The 20,882-nt window shown below is 27.3% G+C and overlaps 1 protein-coding gene across 1 annotated transcript; it reads left to right on the forward strand.

Annotated features, from left to right (window-relative positions):
- Window positions 1-4,882: 4,882 nt before the first annotated feature.
- On the forward strand, window positions 4,883-8,616 carry LOC132944342 (uncharacterized). Its single transcript, XM_061013633.1, has 3 exons — window positions 4,883-5,037; window positions 7,124-7,245; window positions 8,160-8,616. Exons 1-3 carry the CDS (start codon window positions 5,026-5,028, stop codon window positions 8,422-8,424), a joined length of 399 nt encoding a protein of 132 aa, XP_060869616.1. The 5' UTR covers window positions 4,883-5,025; the 3' UTR covers window positions 8,425-8,616.
- The last annotated feature ends 12,266 nt before the right edge of the window (window positions 8,617-20,882 follow it).

Consider the following 20,882-nt stretch of genomic DNA (forward strand, 5'->3'; position numbering starts at 1 on the left):
TTGACATTTATAAATAAAATTGAAAATTGAATGTCACTTAACAGCTCAAAACGAGTATTTAGAAAATTTTATCGCTCCGCTCAGAAACTAAAAAATTAAAATTATCAAGTACTTATTGGTCGAAAACATTAATAGTTATATAATACAGTTGAATACATTGATATACACAATGGAAATGACAATGACAGGTTTGTTTTATACATATATTTTTAACTGAGTTTTTTTTATACCTACTTAGATTATTTTAATTTTTTAAGCGTAAATGCAACTTTTGAACTTTTCAAAAATTCTGTTAAATTCCCGAAACCTTCAGTTTTTTTGGAAATGTTTTATTTTAATATTCATCAATTTTCCGGCATTTTTGATCCTTACTAATTATTATTAGGTATTATAATTACGGTTATAAATAAATATTTATATCAAATACGAATAGATAAGAAATTTAATGATATAAATAATGTTCTTGATATTTGAATCGCCGAAAATAATTCACCCAGATCACTCATAATTTATTTAAAAATCGACAAATCTAAATTATTAGATATTATATATTTGAGGTCAAATGTTAGGAATATTTAAATATCTCACTTTTCATTTTGTCGTGTATACTATAATATAGATATAAAATGATGCATACAAAAATTGTAGTACAAAATATCAACAAGGCATTATTTTATCAGGTAAAATTGACCGTTCTAGCTGTATACGAATTTGTGATTCATATTCGTATGATTCTCAATAATTATTATAAACACGTAATTTTCTAAGGTGTTTAAAAATTCGTAAAACCACGGTGGAACTACCGGACAATAACAATATAATACATTATGAGTATTGTTCGCTAGTCAACGTGGGTAGTTTTTAATTTTAGTATTATTATATATTTGAATAATTCAATATTTTAAATTGAAAAGAATATTTTGGGCACAAAACGTATATAATAAATATATATACCTACAAAGTGTACCAGAAATACCAGAACAAAAAATTGATTACTATAGTATAAAAAATTATATTGATGATAAATTGATAATTTAAGAAATATTCCAAATGTTCCATAAGCACAAATTAGCAAGGCTGGGCATTAACGAGTTAAAAAGTTAAAGTTAACTTAAAAAGTTAATTTTATTTTAACTTTTTAACTTAACTAGTTACTTTTGGCTTTTCATTAACTTAACTGTTAAGCTTACTAAATTTTTTTCTTAATTAACGTGAAATTAATGAGTTAATTTTTCATTTTAAGAAGTAAGTTAAGTTAATTTATTTTGTTTTTAATTTTTGTAATATTTCACTATTTCAGTCTATTTCGTTTTCATATCAAATAATATGTATCGTAAATTGTTTAATTTTAAAAATTTATATCATTCGAATCTAACTAATATGGAAATACTTTTCCATTTTTTTTTAAAACAGATTTTGCGTGAACATTTCAGTTTTTCCTTAATTTTTTTTTTTGTTTTCACGGTTCTTTTGAAAAAGCAACTGTAAGTTAATACACACTTTTTGTTAACTTTTTATTAAGTTAAAAAAAAGTTAACTTGTTTATACAACGCTAGCGTATTTAATTTTTTTCCAACCCAAAAACTAAATTATAGGATATAGTGTTAATACTTCATATAGTATTTCCATATAAGTTAGATTCGAATGATATAAATTTTTAAAATTAAACAATTTTCGATACCTACATATTTTTTGACATGAAAACGGATTAGACTGAAATAGTGAAATATTATATGATTTAAAAACAAAATAAATTAACTTAACTTACTTCTTAAAATGAAAAATTAACTCGTTAATTTCACGTTAGTTGAAATGTGAATTTACTTTTTATAAAATGTAAAGGTAAGATGATTATCTAGGCAATGACATGCGCGTTTTATTACATTTTAATTTTAAAACGAATTATTAGTATTTTAAAATTGTAAATTATTTGTACATCTTAAAATACTCATAATATGTATTTTTAATATTTTTTAACTACTATCGCAACAATATATACGGAGCCTTTCATAAAATTTTCACGCTTTTCTACCCAACAAATAAAATTTTATTGATATTTATAGAAAAAATAACTAAAAAAATTGAGAACTGACAATGTCCGTTAACAGCTTAAAAAGAGTCAACTATTTGGAAAATGTTATGGTGTATAGAAAATGCTAGTATAAACATTCAGTCAAAATTTCAAGTACCTACGGTCATTTGTTTTAGAGTTACACCAAAAACCAAATATGAAAATTCCGAGAAAAAAATTATAGTTGTATATGCTTATATATGAATGAGTAGAATGCTAATACAAAACAAATTTTCCGATTGATGCCAATATATTATGTATTTTGATAATTGATTGTTTAGATTTAACTTATCATATATTAGTCACAAAAAAAAACCCGTTTTATTATCTACATTCATGTAGATAATAATATTTAATAACATTTTTCATTACTCATAAGAGTGCGTTACACCGGCATTTGTTATCTCCGTAATCCGTAGTTTAAAAATTAGTGAGAATTTACATCTTATAAAATCTAAAGATGAGATGATTATCTAGGAAATGACATACGCTTTTTTATTATAATATAATTATTTTAAAGCGAGTTATGAGTATTTTAAGATGTACAAATAATTTACAATTTTAAAATACTAATAATTCGTTTTAAAATTAAAATGTAATAAAACGCGCATGTCATTGCCTAGATAATCATCTTACCTTTACATTTTATAAAAAGTAAATTCACATTTCAACTAACGTGAAATTAACGAGTTAATTTTTCATTTTAAGAAGTAAGTTAAGTTAATTTATTTTGTTTTTAATCATATAATATTTCACTATTTTAGTCTAATCCGTTTTCATGTCAAAAAATATGTAGGTATCGAAAATTGTTTAATTTTAAAAATTTATATCATTCGAATCTAACTTATATGGAAATACTATATGAAGTATTAACACTATATCCTATAATTTAGTTTTGGGTTGGAAAAAAATTAAATACGCTAGCGTTGTATAAACAAGTTAACTTTTTTTTAACTTAATAAAAAGTTAACAAAAAGTGTGTATTAACTTACAGTTGCTTTTTCAAAAGAACCGTGAAAACAAAAAAAAAATTAAGGAAAAACTGAAATGTTCACGCAAAATCTGTTTTAAAAAAAAATGGAAAAGTATTTCCATATTAGTTAGATTCGAATGATATAAATTTTTAAAATTAAACAATTTACGATACATATTATTTGATATGAAAACGAAATAGACTGAAATAGTGAAATATTACAAAATTAAAAACAAAATAAATTAACTTAACTTACTTCTTAAAATGAAAAATTAACTCATTAATTTCACGTTAATTAAGAAAAAAATTTAGTAAGTTAACAGTTAAGTTAATGAAAAGCCAAAAGTAACTAGTTAAGTTAAAAAGTTAAAATAAAATTAACTTTTTAAGTTAACTTTAACTTTTTAACTCGTTAATGCCCAGCCTTGCTAATTTGTGCTTATGGAACATTTGGAATATTTCTTAAATTATCAATTTATCATCAATATAATTTTTATACTATAGTATCAATTTTTTGTTCTGGTATTTCTGGTACACTTTGTAGGTATATATATTTATTATATACGTTTTGTGCCCAAAATATTCTTTTCAATTTAAAATATTGAATTATTCAAATATATAATAATACTAAAATTAAAAACTACCACGTTGACTAGCGAACAATACTCATAATGTATTATATTGTTATTGTCCGGTAGTTCCACCGTGGTTTACGAATTTTTAAACACCTTAGAAAATTACGTGTTTATAATAATTATTGAGAATCATACGAATATGAATCACAAATTCGTATACAGCTAGAACGGTCAATTTTACCTGATAAAATAATGCCTTGTTGATATTTTGTACTACAATTTTTGTATGCATCATTTTATTCTATATTATACACGACAAAATGAAAAGTGAGATATTTAAATATTCCTAACATTTGACCTCAAATATATAATATCTAATAATTTAGATTTGTCGATTTTTAAATAAATTATGAGTGATCTGGGTGAATTATTTTCGGCGATTCAAATATCAAGAACATTATTTATATCATTAAATTTCTTATCTATTCGTATTTGATATAAATATTTATTTATAACCGTAATTATAATACCTAATAATAATTAGTAAGGATCAAAATGCCGGAAAATTGATGAATATTAAAATAAAACATTTCCAAAAAAACTGAAGGTTTCGGGAAATTTAACAGAATTTTTGAAAAGTTCAAAAGTTGCATTTACGCTTAAAAATTAAAATAATCTAAGTAGGTATAAAAAAACTCAGTTAAAAATATATGTATAAACAAACCTGTCATTGTCATTTCCATTTGTATATCAATGTATTCAACTGTATTATATAACTATTAATGTTTTCGACCAATAAGTACTTGATAATTTTAATTTTTTAGTTTCTGAGCGGAGCGATAAAATTTTCTAAATACTCGTTTTGAGCTGTTAAGTGACATTTTCAATTTTCAATTTTATTTATAAATGTCAATAAAATGTTATTTGTTGGGTCAAAAAGCTATAACTTACTATAGTAAGGGTAAATCTTCTTTTTCAATTCTATAGGAAAAAAAAATGTTTTTTTCATGAAATTTTACGATTTCTCCGGAAAATCCCAGTTTTTTTCCGGAAATAGCAAATGACACCAAATTTTCCCAATTTGTATCCCTAATAATTAATAAGAAATAATAATTTAGGTACAGTCTATCAAAAACATGGATTTTCCAATGATCATAACCTTTTAGAGTTATCAGTTGCAGCTAATCTATATTATGTTCATAGGTCAGTCATTAAATCATGATACGCAATATATTATCCATATTATACTCGTTCTTGGGAAAATCCAGTCCGTCGACCTTAAAGTATATAAGACAGCACGTCCGACGAACGATCACAGTAGCAACCTGAAGATTACTGACAGTATTCCATCGTCCGATAAACTCGTCTTGCGAAAAACACTTCACGTTCACTAATCAACAATCAACATGAACCGTCTGGTAATTATTAAAATGTTTACCTACCTAAAAAAATTTGTAGTGATAGGCGAAGTGTAATATGTAGGTACTCCTAAATTCCTAACCATACTAGTACCAAGCAACCAAGCCTGTACCTATACGATTATTAGTGAAAAAACCTGAGTGCTATATTCAAAATATTAATGATATGACACGAGTATTCTCGTTCATCGATAGTAATTTTAATGAATCAATAATCATACATTTTAATAATACACAAATATATTATGGTATATTTGAATATTTTCTATTTAAATAATTATTGTATACTTTACAATATTACTAACCTGACCTATCACCAAATAGGTTTTTACTATTTTTTTATTTTTATATTGAATTATCTTTTTTGTGTACGATCCTAGAATTATATTATCCCGAACGTACACTTTTCACTTAACATTCTGTATTTCTGTCTATATTGTTATTTTGTGAAACCATTAAATATGTGTCCTCACCGCAGGGCCTAAAATTGTATGCAGTAGCACACACATTGTGCAGTAGCTAATATTAAATGTGCAGCAGCAAATTTAAAAGTGTGCAGTACTTATTTTCGGCTTTTATACATTTTTATCTGATTGATATTCAATATTGATTATTGAAAATTACTAATTAGCGTATTTTATTCGTTTAAAATCCTTAAAACTAAAAATAATACCGACTACACCATATTCTGGGCGACTTATAATATAATAAGTATAATAAGAAGCTTTTTCGTTTTTAATTTTAATATGTTTAGTCATATAGGTATCAAGGACTTTTATAGAAGATTGTCTATAACTAATTATAAATAAGTAGCAAAAACAATTATGCAATGAAGTTATATGTGGTATGTGCACTACTAGGTCTATGTTCATTATTTTGAAATATTTTAGTGTGGAATCAGGTTTGCAGTAGCAGAATATTTTAATTTTTGGCCCCGCCTCACCGTAATTGCCTATTTTATACGTATAAACGTTACTCGCTGAACACAATAATTTAGGTACTTACCTTGTATAATTTTGAATTTTTGTTGTACGTCCAAAAATACAATATTTATTATATTATATATGTATAATATTTGATATTGATTACTATTCCTCATACTTACCTACATTTTACAAATATTACAATTTAAAAGTAAGTTAAAGAGCGTATAAGAAAAAATATAAAACTTTTGCCCTTTACAAATATTATTAATTTAAAAAAATAGTCAATAGGTACAAACACTACTCATCACTCTACAATAACAATAATAATAACTTAATATAAATATCAATACAATTTTATTCGTTGCGTCAAAAGTCTTGAAAATATAATGCAAGGCTCCTCACACATTGTTAAAATATTAAAAAAACATCGTGGATCGTGATTACAGTAACTCTGTGTGTGCCCATAAGATAGACTGCCCATAAGATATTTGGTATTGAGGTGGTTTTTTGGCTGGATAAGGTTTTACGACAATTACTTTGGTGTGCCATGGGAGTTTAATTTTTTATAAGTCCAAGTTGTTGATGACTTTTTTTTTAGATCGATAAAAAAGAGAGGCAAATGTGATTTATCGGAAAAGCGCTTAATATTATGAACGTGGATGCGGATATGATGTCCCAACTCGTTGAGAGAGCGGAAATAATGTCTCGAAGTAGATTACGAATACCACCCGTGTTTTTCAGAAAAATAAACTCCAAGGAAATTTTTTAAAGACAGTCGACAAGGCCCTAAGGATAATAAAATAATATTATTGTTTTTATTTGAATATTACAATCATTTTGGTTTTTATCAATGCGGAAATGGTTTTTTCGCTCTAATTGTTTAAAAAGTATAACCACCTCGTTTATGATGTTTGGTATTGGTACACAGTGATTTATTTTCATTTACTTATATATTTTGAGTAAGCAACGTATAAACTGATGTCGCTGAATTATATACTTACTCTAAATACGTACCTATATAGATATCAGTACACCAGTACACCTATTATGTGATTTAAATAATTTACTATAATATATTTCATAACGTATAAGTACAACTATTGACTATATTTATAGACTAATAAATTTGTGATATAAATGCATTTTTCTCTCTCTTCTAGTCAATAATATTGGCAATTGCCTTTGTCAGTTACTCACTGGGTGCACCGCAAAACATTTCTGAATCGCAAAATGGAGACCAAAATCATGGCTTAGAGCACGGCAGCGGCCAAGGACTTGAGAAGTAAGTAGGACTCCTTCAAAGTACACGACATTTTTATAAAATATCTGCTTTATATCCGTACATTTATATAATGTTTATTCTCCTATTCATACACCAAAGTATTACTTATTACTACTTACTACTTATTTTATAAACTATATTTTCGTTATTTTTAATTCTATATCATATATTAATGACCTCAGTGAATAATAATACCGTCAATTGTCTAAAAATTCACTTATTGAACTCAAATTATTGTTGTCTACAAATCGCAATATAACTAACAATTATTAATTAAAAAGAATTTAATTCTTTATATTTTATATCATATTAAAAAAATGTTTTTCTTTTTTTGGGGGGTTGGGAACAAACAATAATAGCCTGTGCGCCCGAAATACTTCGCTACACACCGACTCTATAACTGTATACGTATAAGTGACGTGCAGTTTTAATATGCTGTAGTTCACTCGATACACGGTAGTGTTCTGGATGTGAAATAGTATCTTAAGTTAGAGTAGATGTTAGAAATCATCACCATAAGCACATTCTCTACTCTCAATAAACAATAATTTATTGAACAAGTAAAATATATACTATTCTTAATTATATTTTATCGAGTATAGATCAAGTGATATGTAGATAATGATTTGTAGTCAATTAGTGAATATTTAGACGACTAACAGTATCATTAATGTAATTAATAGATCATAGGTATAGAATTAAAAAAAAAAAAATACATGTAAGCGTATACAATATAGAATACGAAATAAATATACGAGATATCCCTTATACATAATTAATATCAAAATAATAGTCTTCTAAAAAAACACTATTTTATTGGATTATATTGTTCAATTCAATTCTGCTATTAAAAATATGTCCATATACCTTATAGAAAATAATAATTGATCTTCTTGTAAAAATATAATAAATAGACAGGACAGATTTGAAAGCGGAAATGTAAACGTTGATACATCCACATCAGATCCCAGCGAAATAGGGGTTTTTGGACTAAAATCCAAAATCAAAACTCCTGGTGGTGGAAAACAGGGGAACGGAAAGCCCAACCCTACCAAAACCCCAGAAGGAATATTCCGTACTGCAGCATGTGCTACAATGTGTACAGTATCTTGTATTTCGGGAGAGAATACTGATGCATGTCTGAAGTGTATAAGTAGATGTTCAAAAAAAAAACAATAAGATTTGATATAAGTAGTTAAATTGTAAAATTTATATATATTTAGTATTTTGAATAAAATTTTTGTGAATTATTTTGTTTACGAAGAATGCAATTTTAAGCAATTATATTGTAGAAATCATTTTAACTTGTACAAAAATGTATGAAAATGTAATAATGTTATTTTAAATATAAAAATGCTATATTTTACATAACATATGTTTTTCTTACGCCTGTTTTGGCCATACATTTATGCTATTCATTAAAGCACAAGACAGGACCGAGTGGACCGTATCAATTATCATAGTTGCACTTACAGCTGCTCATCTTCATACCCTTTGTATATGCTGACGACTGCTGTGCTGTTCCAGGTTGTCCACGATCCAAAGTATTCGGTGCATACTTAGGTGACCAAGGTGAACTTTAATTAATTTAACTCGAGGTGACTTACAGGTGGTAGGTAGTATTATCTCATCTTCCAACCTGAGGTAGATAATTGGCCATGAATGGAGCATGATTTAAGATAGTTTGGCGGGGCGCACAAAAAGGTTTTATCTGGTGTTCATGACTTGTTATATATGCGGTAGTCAGGTAGTCTTCCGGTGTCACGACTGGCTAGGAGTTGGCGACGCTGTTCGCCGTTTAGTCGTCACTACCCGAGCCAGTTGGGTCGAAACACAAAAGTATAGTTAATAATAAAAAAAGTAAGAAGCGTCGCCGTGCTAGATATACAAATAAAACTCGAATCAACCAAGTTAAGAAAGCTATAACAAAGTACAATGCAATCAAACACCAAGAAACTTTAGGGTTTCCGACTAAAATTAATATTTAAATGGTAAATTAAGAAATTATCTGGTCTAGCATATAATCCCACAATTGATTATAAAAATAACATTGGCACTATGAACCAAGTCAAAATAATACTAATTTTCAGGTGGTTATTCACGCTGATAGAAAACCTGCTGATGTAGCTTTAGTTATAGTTGGGACATTTTGTAATAAGATTGTTGTCATACATTATTATTTTTTATTTTATACCTATGTAATTTGAAAATTTTCGAGAATTCGATGAATTTTATTCTAATTTAAACTTAAGATGTATATAAAAAACAGATTTGTGTAAATAATATTTTGAAAAAAGTTTGTAACGTTCCAAATTAATTAATTTAAAAAATATTAATATTTTAAAAAATTCTAAAATATAAACTAGATACTTGACTCAGAAAAATATTTTTACCTTCTAAAATTTTTTTATAAATCTAAAATTTGATAATTTAATAGAATATTTATCATAAGAATCTCTACCTTCATAAAAAAAAAAAAGGTGGACAAGTGGGTGTCGCTCTGCTGTACAGAAGTTTACAAACAGGTCACTGTAACGGATGGTGTTAAATTTGAATTCAATGATATAATATCATTGTATAAGAAAAACAATCCTGATCGAAAATGGTCAGTCAGCCTATGATATTACTAAGTATATTTGATGATAATATTGTGAATACATTAATTTATATATTTACCTATTTACGTGAAACCTTGTTTTAAATTTTCAATAAATTTTATAAATTTGTAACTACAAAATAATTAATAAATTTTAAATTTGATAATTTTGTTAAAATTTTAACTTTAAATGCTTATAAATCTTTACGCAAAATCTGTTTTCGAGAAAATCGATTTTTGTTTTTCGTTAATAACTCTAAAACAAATGACCGTAGGGACATGACATTTTGACTGAATATTTATATTAGCATTTTCTATACATCATAGAATTTTGAAAATATTTTGACTTTTTTTGAGCTGTTTACGGACTTTGTCAGTTTTAAATTTTTTTAGTTTTTTTTCTATGGATGTCAGTGAAATTTTATTTGTTGGGTAAAAAAGTTTGAAAATTTAATAGAAGGCTCCTGGTTATTGTTTCAAAGGCAGATGAAAAAAATTAAAAATCCTTAGTCACAGTTTTTATTTATAAGCATTTAAAGTTCAAATTTTGACAAAATACTGAAAAATCACGAAAATTAGCAAATTATTTTGAGTTGAGAATTCATAAAAATTTTTCTTTTTAAATCTAAAATTTTAATATGTAACATAAGATTACTCATAAGTTTGTCTACCTTTATCAAAAAAAAAAAATGTCTACAAGAAACTTAAATTAAATGTTTATGAGCGTCTGAAATTTATATTTTTACAACATTTGATATTCACTCGATTTCTCATGTGACAATTTACTTATTTTATTTTAATTAATAAACGAATGACTGTAGATACTTGAAAATTTCACTGAATGTTTATTTTAGCATTTTCTATACACTATAAAATTTTGAAAATATTTTGACTCTTTTTGAGCTGTTTACGTACATTGTCATTGAATTCAAATTTAACTAATACAGATTACAGTGACTTACTCAATGACTAGGTACACTCAACTCCAGCTACAGTCCAGAGCTACTGGAGTTACCTACTTCCCCATTTTTGTTTAATTCTCTGTGTATCTTTAATACATTTTATATTTTTTAATTTTTTTATATTTATTTTCATTATTTTAATAAAGTGTCATAAAAGTTTTTTTCAGCTGTTTTGTTCTTTTTCAGTTGTTTCATTATTAATGTATACGTTAAGAATTTTATATAATTGCCGTGTTTGCGAACATAATGGTGTGTGCCATAAATTTATTTTACGTATTAGTTTTAGTGATATTGAGAAAAATGAAAAAATAATATGTTTAATAACCTTGATTATCCAAAGGTTAAATTAATTGACGTATTGTTAACTATAACTCAAGAAACTTGATATTTATTTATTTACAAAATTGTTTACTATTTAAAACTATTTAATGGTTTTCCTTGAGTTGTATTCATATTTTACTATTTATATTTATATAATGAACTTTATTTAATTTAACTCGAGGTGACTTACAGGTGGTAGGTAGTATTATCTCATCTTCCAACCTGAGTAGATAATTGGCCATGAATGGAGTATGATTTAAGATAGTTTGGCGGGGCGCACAAAAAGGTTTTATCTGGTGATCATGACTTGATATTTATACGGTAGTCAGGTAGTCTGCCGGTGTCGCGACTGACTAGGAGTTGGCGACGCTGTCCGCCGTTTAGTCGTCACTACCCGAGCCAGTTGGGTCGAAACACAAAAGTATAGTTAATAATGAAAATAATAATAAAAAAAGTAAGAAGCGTCGCCGTGCTAGATATACAAATAAAACTCGAATCAACCAAGTTAAGAAAACTATTTAAAATATTTATTTCATTAAACAAGGATAATTCAAATAAATTAAACTAGAGTTACATTACTGAATAAAAAAATTTGGAAAAAATGTACAGAAGAAAAATACATTGCAAAGTTCAAACTAAAATGCCCAGAATATTAAATAGAAAAAACTATTTAAAATATTTATTTCATTAAACAAGGATTATTCAAATAAATTAAACTAGAGTTACATTACTGAATAAAAAAATTTGGAAAAAATGTACAGAAGAAAAATACATTGCAAAGTTCAAACTAAAATGCCCAGAATATTAAACAGAAAAAACTATTTAAAATATTTATTTCATTAAACAAGGATTATTCAAATGGTACCAGATTGTCAATGTTTAAAAAATTTGGCTAGAGGTTATATCATAAAAAAAAAATTGAAGGAGGGTGTTGGCGCCCGCAGGCAAATGCATTTTAGGAAACCAAAAAAAAATTTTGAAAACATTTAACTGTAGGAATACTCATTACAATGTACAAACTAAAATGCCCAGAATTTTAAACAGAAAAAACTATTCAAAGTATTTAGTTCATTAAAGAATGGTTATCCATAGGGCACCAAGTTATTAATTTTCAAGTCAATACAAAATATTCAACTAGAGTTACATTACTAAAAAGAAAAAATTGAAGGAGAGTGTTGGCGCCGGCTTGTCAGTGCTTAAAAAATCTATATAGAAAGATTTAGATAGGAATTATATAACAGAAAAAAATTCTCTGAAGACTTACAAATTTGAAAATATTCATATTAAAAATCAATTGAATTAAATTTATGAAAAAAAATTGAAAGGGAAACGTGGGCTACCGCAGGCAAACGCATTTTAAGAAGCAGATAAAAAATTTTAAAAAAATCATATGGCATTAAGTTGTTAATGTTTTAAAAAAAGATATATATAAAAGAATCAAAAAAAGTTAAATATATAAAAAAAATTGCCATTTATCTGTTTTTAGTGCATACATGCAGGCAAATATTTAACACTTTTTCATTGCATTAAATTCACAGCCCTGCTAATTACTTTTACTTCCAATCATAATACCTACCACAGTTAATGTTAAATGTCAAATTGTCAACAATCAACTGCTTCTTCAATTTGATAACACTAAGAGGATGTCAGATTTTTAGCGCACCATTTATTTCTCTCTCTGACCCAATCATTTTAGTGTTTTCTTAATCGTACATTTGGTATGCTACGCGTGGGTCGAAGATGGAAAACAAATAGTGCACTGACATCCCAACCGGCAACAAGTTTACACGAGTGAGCTGGGTATGGCTCCATCATAGATAATAAAGATATGGATAGGACATAATGGTCTTATCAGCGGTCTTCGAGGGGAACAATAAATTGAGGCTCCTTTATATCGACTATATCAATATAAAGGAGCCTCAATTTCCTTCCCCTCCGGGACGCGGCCTCAAATGTATTTAACATAGGCGTGGACTATCCATATCTTTATTATCTATGGGCTTCATTCATAGCATGGATTAAGGTGTCAACAATCAAAGGATCAACTTGATAATCAAACACTTCAGTTCGGCAACCTGCAACTCAGGATCTTTTTATTCAAAGTGTCCTAATGAGTCATAAGAAGGTTAGTTAGGTAAACCTATGGTTAGTTGAAGCCAAAGAGTCAATAGGGCCTTTGCAATTCAAGATCTTTTCCTACGTATTCGGCATTGTTAACATAACTATTCTACCTTTACACTTTTTCTTCCCCCGTCTCTCACAGCTATATACAGGTTCAGCCACTCTCATTCCACACCTCCATATGATCGGTATTCTGTCTATCCATCTCTTCTTCAGTCTTCTCGTCCATCATTTCTCCCGTAAATTAACTTCTATAGAGTGGTTATCTCTTATCATACAGTGACCGAACAACCTAAACCTATTCTCTCTTGTTTTCACTACAATATGTACACTACCCTACACTGCCCTTAATTAATTAATTTCTTATTCTATCCTCTTTTGTACCTTAACACCTTACTTATTATTCTCATATCTGCTACTCTCACTCCACTTACCTACCCTAACCTTACATTTCTTTTTCATCTTTTCCTTTCATACACCAAACATTCTGAAATCCTGTTGACCCATTTCCTTATCTTTGCCATATCACACACTGCCTAATTCCTATTCACTCAGTCTCTAGTTACCTACAAGTCATCGTACTTGATTATCGGTGAAAATATTTAAATATCATTGAGCGAATTCCCTACTCGAAAGAATTGCTTAAAAAAATATCATACCTCACCAATTTTCTAATTTTGAACACGATTTTATTGATATAATAGTGTTATACCAGTATAGTTACAATACAAATATTGAAAATTTTCGGGCAATATAACCCCTGATCAATTAACTATAATAAAAAAAAACCTACTGAGAAATAAGAAAATATATACCCCGTGACGGAATCAAAATATGCTACGAGACTTAGTCTTCGAAACACTGAAACGTTCACACATTTCAATCTACTTATGATATATTATTCCCAGTTTGAAAATGTTCACTGACGAATACCATTTCTGAAATAACACGCATCTTAAAGTAAAATGTTCTACAATATTCTAATGACCTATGCGTTACAGTCTACAGATATATAAACCTACCAATAAATACCTAATATTAATTTTTATTACACAGAATTTGTATTTTTAAATGTTGTATTCAAGGATTTATTAGTTTTATTTTTATACCTAACAAAAATTACATTTATTCACAAGTCAGTTATCAACTAGAACTCGACTACGAGTAAGACAGCGTTTGGATTGTTCGGACTGGCGTATAATTTATTATTATTATACATTGCGCCTTTGGCAGGCAGTAGTAAACGTATATGCTTCTACGTTACTTAGTTAACAGATTTTCCGTGACAATAAATATTTAATTCAAGTCTAAAAAGTAAATGTAAGACCAAAATAATATAAAAACAAACTTACGCATAAACATCGACTCTTCCAGTGAAACCTAGCTGTACTGCAGCACACGCTGTCGTCGAAGAAACAGCTATCTTCATCCGTCTACATCTCGCTCCATCTCCATCTCTCTCTACATCTCGCTAATTGAAACTTATCTAGTATACAATACTAGTATCTTATCTTTATGATCTGTAATATATTCTGGTGTTCGATGAAAAAGATTGAAATAAGATAAAAATACATATATTTTTGGTTTTGAATATGAAAGCTGTGAGATGATCGATATGAATTTTGTGAGAAATCTAGAGGTACTAGAAAACTGAGACGAGTGTGTTGAATGAAATAAATTAAAAAATTGATTAAAACAACAATCGCTTAAAAATTAATTTAATTCAAATAATGAGATGGACCTTATTAGATCATTTAAATTTTCCAGAACAAGCCCCCAGTTGCTGGTCGCATGCCAATTTTAACCATATACTAGACCACAAGTTTATAGACAATCTATAATGCATTCTGCTGCCGGTGGCCCTAAACACTGTTGGGGAAATTATATTTCTTTAGTAATTAAATTACGATACGAATTATAAGTTATGTAGGTACTTGTCCAATACTCGACTACCAGAATTTAAATTAAAGAATGTGATATACCTAGGTAACATATCGATCGATTCTAAAACAGAAACCTAACCTATAGGTACAAATAATATCACAATATCAAATAGTGAAATGTGAAAATTTGAAGAAAATTTCCTATATGTATATCCCGTAAAACCCCTAAAATAAAACGTACGTTTGAGGTGTTCTCTTAAAACCCAAATATTTAATGCCCGTATCCCGTATGCATAGAAAATGTATGTTTCACATTAAAGAAAACTAAAACTATCGTGACGGAATTGAATTACGAAGAACGTATAAAACAAAAATAATCGTCACCAAGTGATAGGTATAATCTGAATTTTAATAAAAAAATTTAAGGTATTTTTCATAATATCCTAATTTTTGTACACCTATAACAACTGGATTTTAAAAAACTACTCTACGTCTAGCGGGTATATAAGTTTGTCTGACATTAGGTCTACCGCGTCAATAGAGTAGTAGGACAAAACTTACGTAATTATTTATTCTTCCGGCGAAACGCGTTCCCTTTGAGTGTATAATAGTGTCTAGTGTCAGAGCTGTGCGTCTCCGCCAAGCAAAATGCAGCTCGCGTCTTCATATCTCCGATCCAAAAGTTCAGTCTGGAAGTATTGAGATTAATGACATTTATAAAAATAAGTACCTAGCTTAATAACCAGAATGGAACGAAATATGTGAGTACGTATTGGAATCGCTGTTCGTCTCAAACGATTGCCATTTGCCATAGATTATTTATAATTATAACCTAACCGTCCCAATCATAGAAAATATATATATATGGTCCTAACCGATGGATGATGGATATTTTTACATTATCTTCAAAAAAACATTTATTTGTTTCTACTAGACGCAAATGCGGTAAATTGAATTCAAATTTATAATATAGATAACGGTTTTTTTACTTGGTAACCATTTATTTATTACTTGGTTTATAAACAAATTCTAATTGATATAAAATAGTAATTATATAAAAATAGTTTTATTGATCCCAATATTTAAAAATAATGTTTCAAATAAAATAATAAAAAAAAATTAAGAAATACCTATTAATTAATATGTATTACCTAAATAACAAAATAACTAAATAAATTCCTGTTTTTTTTTTAAACATTTTCACGTCCCCCCCCCCCCCCCCCCTTACGAAATGGTGTCACTACTCCTTAGAGTGGTGCGCCCCTTAGGTAAAGAGCCCTTGAAATAGTGCATGTTAAAAAATCAGCCATATCCTCCCCCCCACCCCTTGACAAAATCATTTGACTCATTTAGCTACTTTATGAATTAAGAACGATACCATCAATAATATTATATTTTTTATTGTATACACTTATCGATTGGTATATACAAAATAACGTTAAGTTATAAATAGGACGTGGATTTAAATGCATTAAAAATAAGAAAAATGCCTTAAAAATACGATTTAATGCACTTAATATACAAAGCTTAATAAAATGGCCAGAAAAATTAAAAGTCCAATTTAAACGAATATAAAATAGAATTTAGATAAGTGTATAGGTAGTGTATTCGTTATATTTTGAGTTTCATTATGGCACATCAGTCGATCAGATGCTATTTAATATTTTAAAATAAAAAAATTCGACAGTAATTCCATATTGGCAAGTGTTGTTTTCTATAACTGAAGACTGAAGTTATAGTATCGAACATAATGGGTACGTAAAAAAATAGAAATATAAGAAAAAAAATTACCTTTATTTAATTGTATTTAATTTTTTTCTAATAAGTTTTTTTAAAATTGACTTTATCCCATATAAATGTTCTAATTTCATTTTTCAATTCATTGATAATATATGAAACGAATTCCTTGCTTGGAAAGCAATGTTTTAGAAAATTCAGAAAATGCAGTTTATATTTAAATATTATAAATAATAATTTCTGATACATTGATGTGGAAGAGTGAGGGGGGTGGACAATCAACCGAACCGAAATCTAACATCTTAAACACTTAATATAAACAATTTTGCACACACGCGTCATGGTATGAAAATAAAAAAATATTTATAATTCATATTTATACCAATTTTCTACCGAAAAAATTAATAACTTTAATCTCAATATTATTTATTAGTTAACGATATCTTTGTTCAGAATCGTTTTTCGTTTGTTCGTTTTGTATTTTAATAATTTATACGTGGATATATTATTATTACTAATAATTATAGTAGTTGTGTTTGTTTTATTTCATTAATTTATTTAGTACTATACCAATAAATTATAAATTAATTAATAATTTTTAAAACATTGTGTTCAAAAAAATAAAAAAAAAATGTGATTTTAATTAGAGTCTTGTAATGTACCTACCTATATGTAAAAAATAAATAAATATAATAATAAATGTTGAACTTTTAGGGACATAATAGGTAACACATTCGTGTATGTAGTATTACACTATTTATATAGGTATATTTATATACCTATACGAGTATATGAGTAGGTATATTATTCATAAGTGCGCACACGTCAGGATAGGCAGTTGACCATTCCGTGGATATACTTTTATGTGTACATCCCTAATCCCTATGATATAGAATATAGATATTAGGTGAACAATAGAAGTTAAGTATGTGACACTAAATTAATAGTTACCTATAACTTATAACGTTGTATTTGGAAAAAAAAATACCAGTTATTAATTAAAATTGTATCTTATGACTATTATCAGTTATAAGTCATAACATATATTTCTATAAATTAAACCAAAATATTCATATATTTATATTAAGTACCCTGTATAGGTATGCACCTATTAATTATAATTATTCTACAAACAGGGACTGGAAAAACGACGACGGCGTTTATATCTCGCGTATTTTATACATTTCTAGTCCGGAACTAAAATATGTGCCTACCACACTTGGATAGCACATTTTTCGTGACATTAAATATTTGTTTTAAGTCTTAAAAGTAAATTTAAGCCCCAAAAGAATATAAAAACAAACTTACTTTAATTATCGACTCCTTCGGCGGAATCCGTGACGTGTGTGAACTGCGACGCCCATGAGGAAACGCTCCAGAATACAGCCAGAACTTAGAATATTGTGATTTATGAAAAATAAAATTATACGAAACGCAGTATGTTTTTTGCTCATATCTTCTTTGCTTATTGAAATTTTAGAATTTTTAATCGACTGTGTCTTCTGCAACGACTTTGAGATTTGCCATAGATTAAATAAATAAATGATAGATATTATACTAGGTACGTCAATATGAAGAATCCACGGATATAATATAATGCAACTTTTTATATCAAAGAGTTCTGTGTTAAGGGCCGATTATTTGTTCATTGAAATTTGATATGACAATAAACCAAAATAGTTTATAATTTTGAATTTGAATTATAATAATATGATATAGGTATTATTTAAATTATTATTTTCGTTTATCAATTTAATTATTGATTAAGGTGGTGAATAGATATCAGAAGCACAAGAATATTCTTATAAGAGCATATTGTATTTTAAGAATTATTAAATAAAAATGTGATTACTGGATTTCAGAGTTAACATAAAGCCATAAACGTATACAGTATATTCATCAAATACTATAATACCAACTATATTTTTACAATGATGTGTGTGTTTTTTTTTTTTAATATTTTTAATTATTTTTTCTTGTGGTCTGTGTAAACGATAAGTATTCGTAATAAAGATTCAATTTTCATATATTATATTATATTATAGGCACTCAGTATGCAATCATATGTTTATTTTTAGTTTAATTTAATTGTAGGTATTTAGTAAATAATAATAGGTAAACGAAATTGTGTTTTCGAATAGCAATTTATTGTTTGTATTAATACCTACACCATAATAGGGAACTAAAATTTTGTAAATGATGTACAAATGTATTTTTGGTGTTTTAAGGCTGCTGTAAGATCAATTTATGAGAATCCTTGCATTAAATTGTTAGGATTATTTGATATGAATAATTATTTTATAACATATAAGTTTATTACATATTGGTAAGTCGATCAGAAACTATTTTTACACTGAATGTTAATAGTAAAATCTATTAAAATATCTATTATTTGTATTTATTTGTTAATAATAATTAAGACTTAAATATTAGCAGTAATCTTGTTCCTTTCACAAAATGTTTTTTAATTATTTTTAATTTAATTTACATTTATCCCAAAGTGATCACTGAATAATCATTCAATGATGAATTTAATAGTTACATTCTCGGTTACATTAATTGGATTATAAATTAAAATAAACTACAGTTTCCAGCTTCTATACTACAACATTACTTTATATTTTATTTTATGTTTTTAATTTTTTAAACGTAGTCTGCACCTTGTGTTGGTGATTTTACATGTAATATAATAAAATTGACACTAGTGATGAGTAGGTAATATTGTTTAATCAAATTATTTACACGATTATTAACTAAAAAAATATCTATGAAGTATGAACATCCGCATTTCCATGAACTATAAAATTATAATTGTATGAGGTATACATGTTACATATATTTTTCGAAAAAACTATTTAAAAAAACAAGAAAAATTCCTATTTGATGTCACACGGGTTGATCTAGCAACTGACTGCTACGACAACTGTGCAATTTTTTTAAGCATAATACGTTTTGAAAACGTCCAGAAAAGAGTTTGTTTTAAGACTGTCTGTCTTGATAACAAATAATTTAATTTTAGAGTGTATTGTTATATTATATTATAATGAAATTAATAATTATAGTAAAATATATAATTGCAAGACATTTAATACCTATATCTATAGCCATCTAGGGTATAGACTACACTAAAAAAGGTGTAAGTATGCTAATAAAATATATGAGTTGTATAATGTATTTATGTATATAAAAATATAAAATATAAAGATTAATAACATTATATTGTTTTAAATACTTCGCGCAAACCTAAGGTGATACCCGGCGTATAGTATAACATGCAAAAAGGTGCGTATTAAACTTGGCGTGGTGAAACGAAGACGGTCTCGCGTATTTTATACATTGCGCTATTGGGATTAAACTTATAAATGCTTCTACGTCACGTAGTTAACAGATTGTCCGTGGCAATAAATATTTAATTTAAGTCTAAAAAGTAAATGTAAAATAGTAGGTAATAATATAAAAATCAAACTTACTCGTAAACATCTACTCTTCCGGTAAAACGTAGCTAGAGTGCCGCCATCGCCGAAGAAACAGCTATCTTCATCCATCTTTATCTAATCATCTCACTCCGATGAGCTGAAACTTGAAAGTATCGAAATATTTTATGAAAATAACCTGATCAAACGAAATTTGCGAGTTTGTGTTACAAGTTATCCGGTTTAACGAACTGTCCGTTTATATTTGTGGCCTATTATTTTTTTGTTCACTGAAATCAAAATATACAATATATTATATTTATAATACAATAGTATTGCTGAAATTATTAGAATTGTTAACCGTCGCTGACGAATTTCGACAATTGACGATTGCCATAGATATCATAAAATATATTATTTACTATGATAAATCCAAAGAACTTATATATTATTATATAAGTACTCAGTAAACCTATACGGTATATTTATAAATCGTATGTTCTTTTACAGAAATATTTGTGATCTGCAATGCACCTATTCTGGTTTTCTATTTCAATTATAGTTCGCATGCCAAATTTAACTATACAAACTGGTCCGCAAGTTT

Source organism: Metopolophium dirhodum, chromosome 5 (genome assembly GCF_019925205.1).
Source record: "Metopolophium dirhodum isolate CAU chromosome 5, ASM1992520v1, whole genome shotgun sequence".
NCBI classification, from domain to species: Eukaryota; Metazoa; Arthropoda; class Insecta; order Hemiptera; family Aphididae; genus Metopolophium; species Metopolophium dirhodum.

Excerpts from the sequence above, each read along its gene's own strand:
- LOC132944342 (XM_061013633.1), top strand. Across the intron at positions 7,246-8,159 it reads AGCGGCCAAGGACTTGAGAA|ACAGGACAGATTTGAAAGCG; the intron begins GTAAGTAGGACT and ends TATAATAAATAG.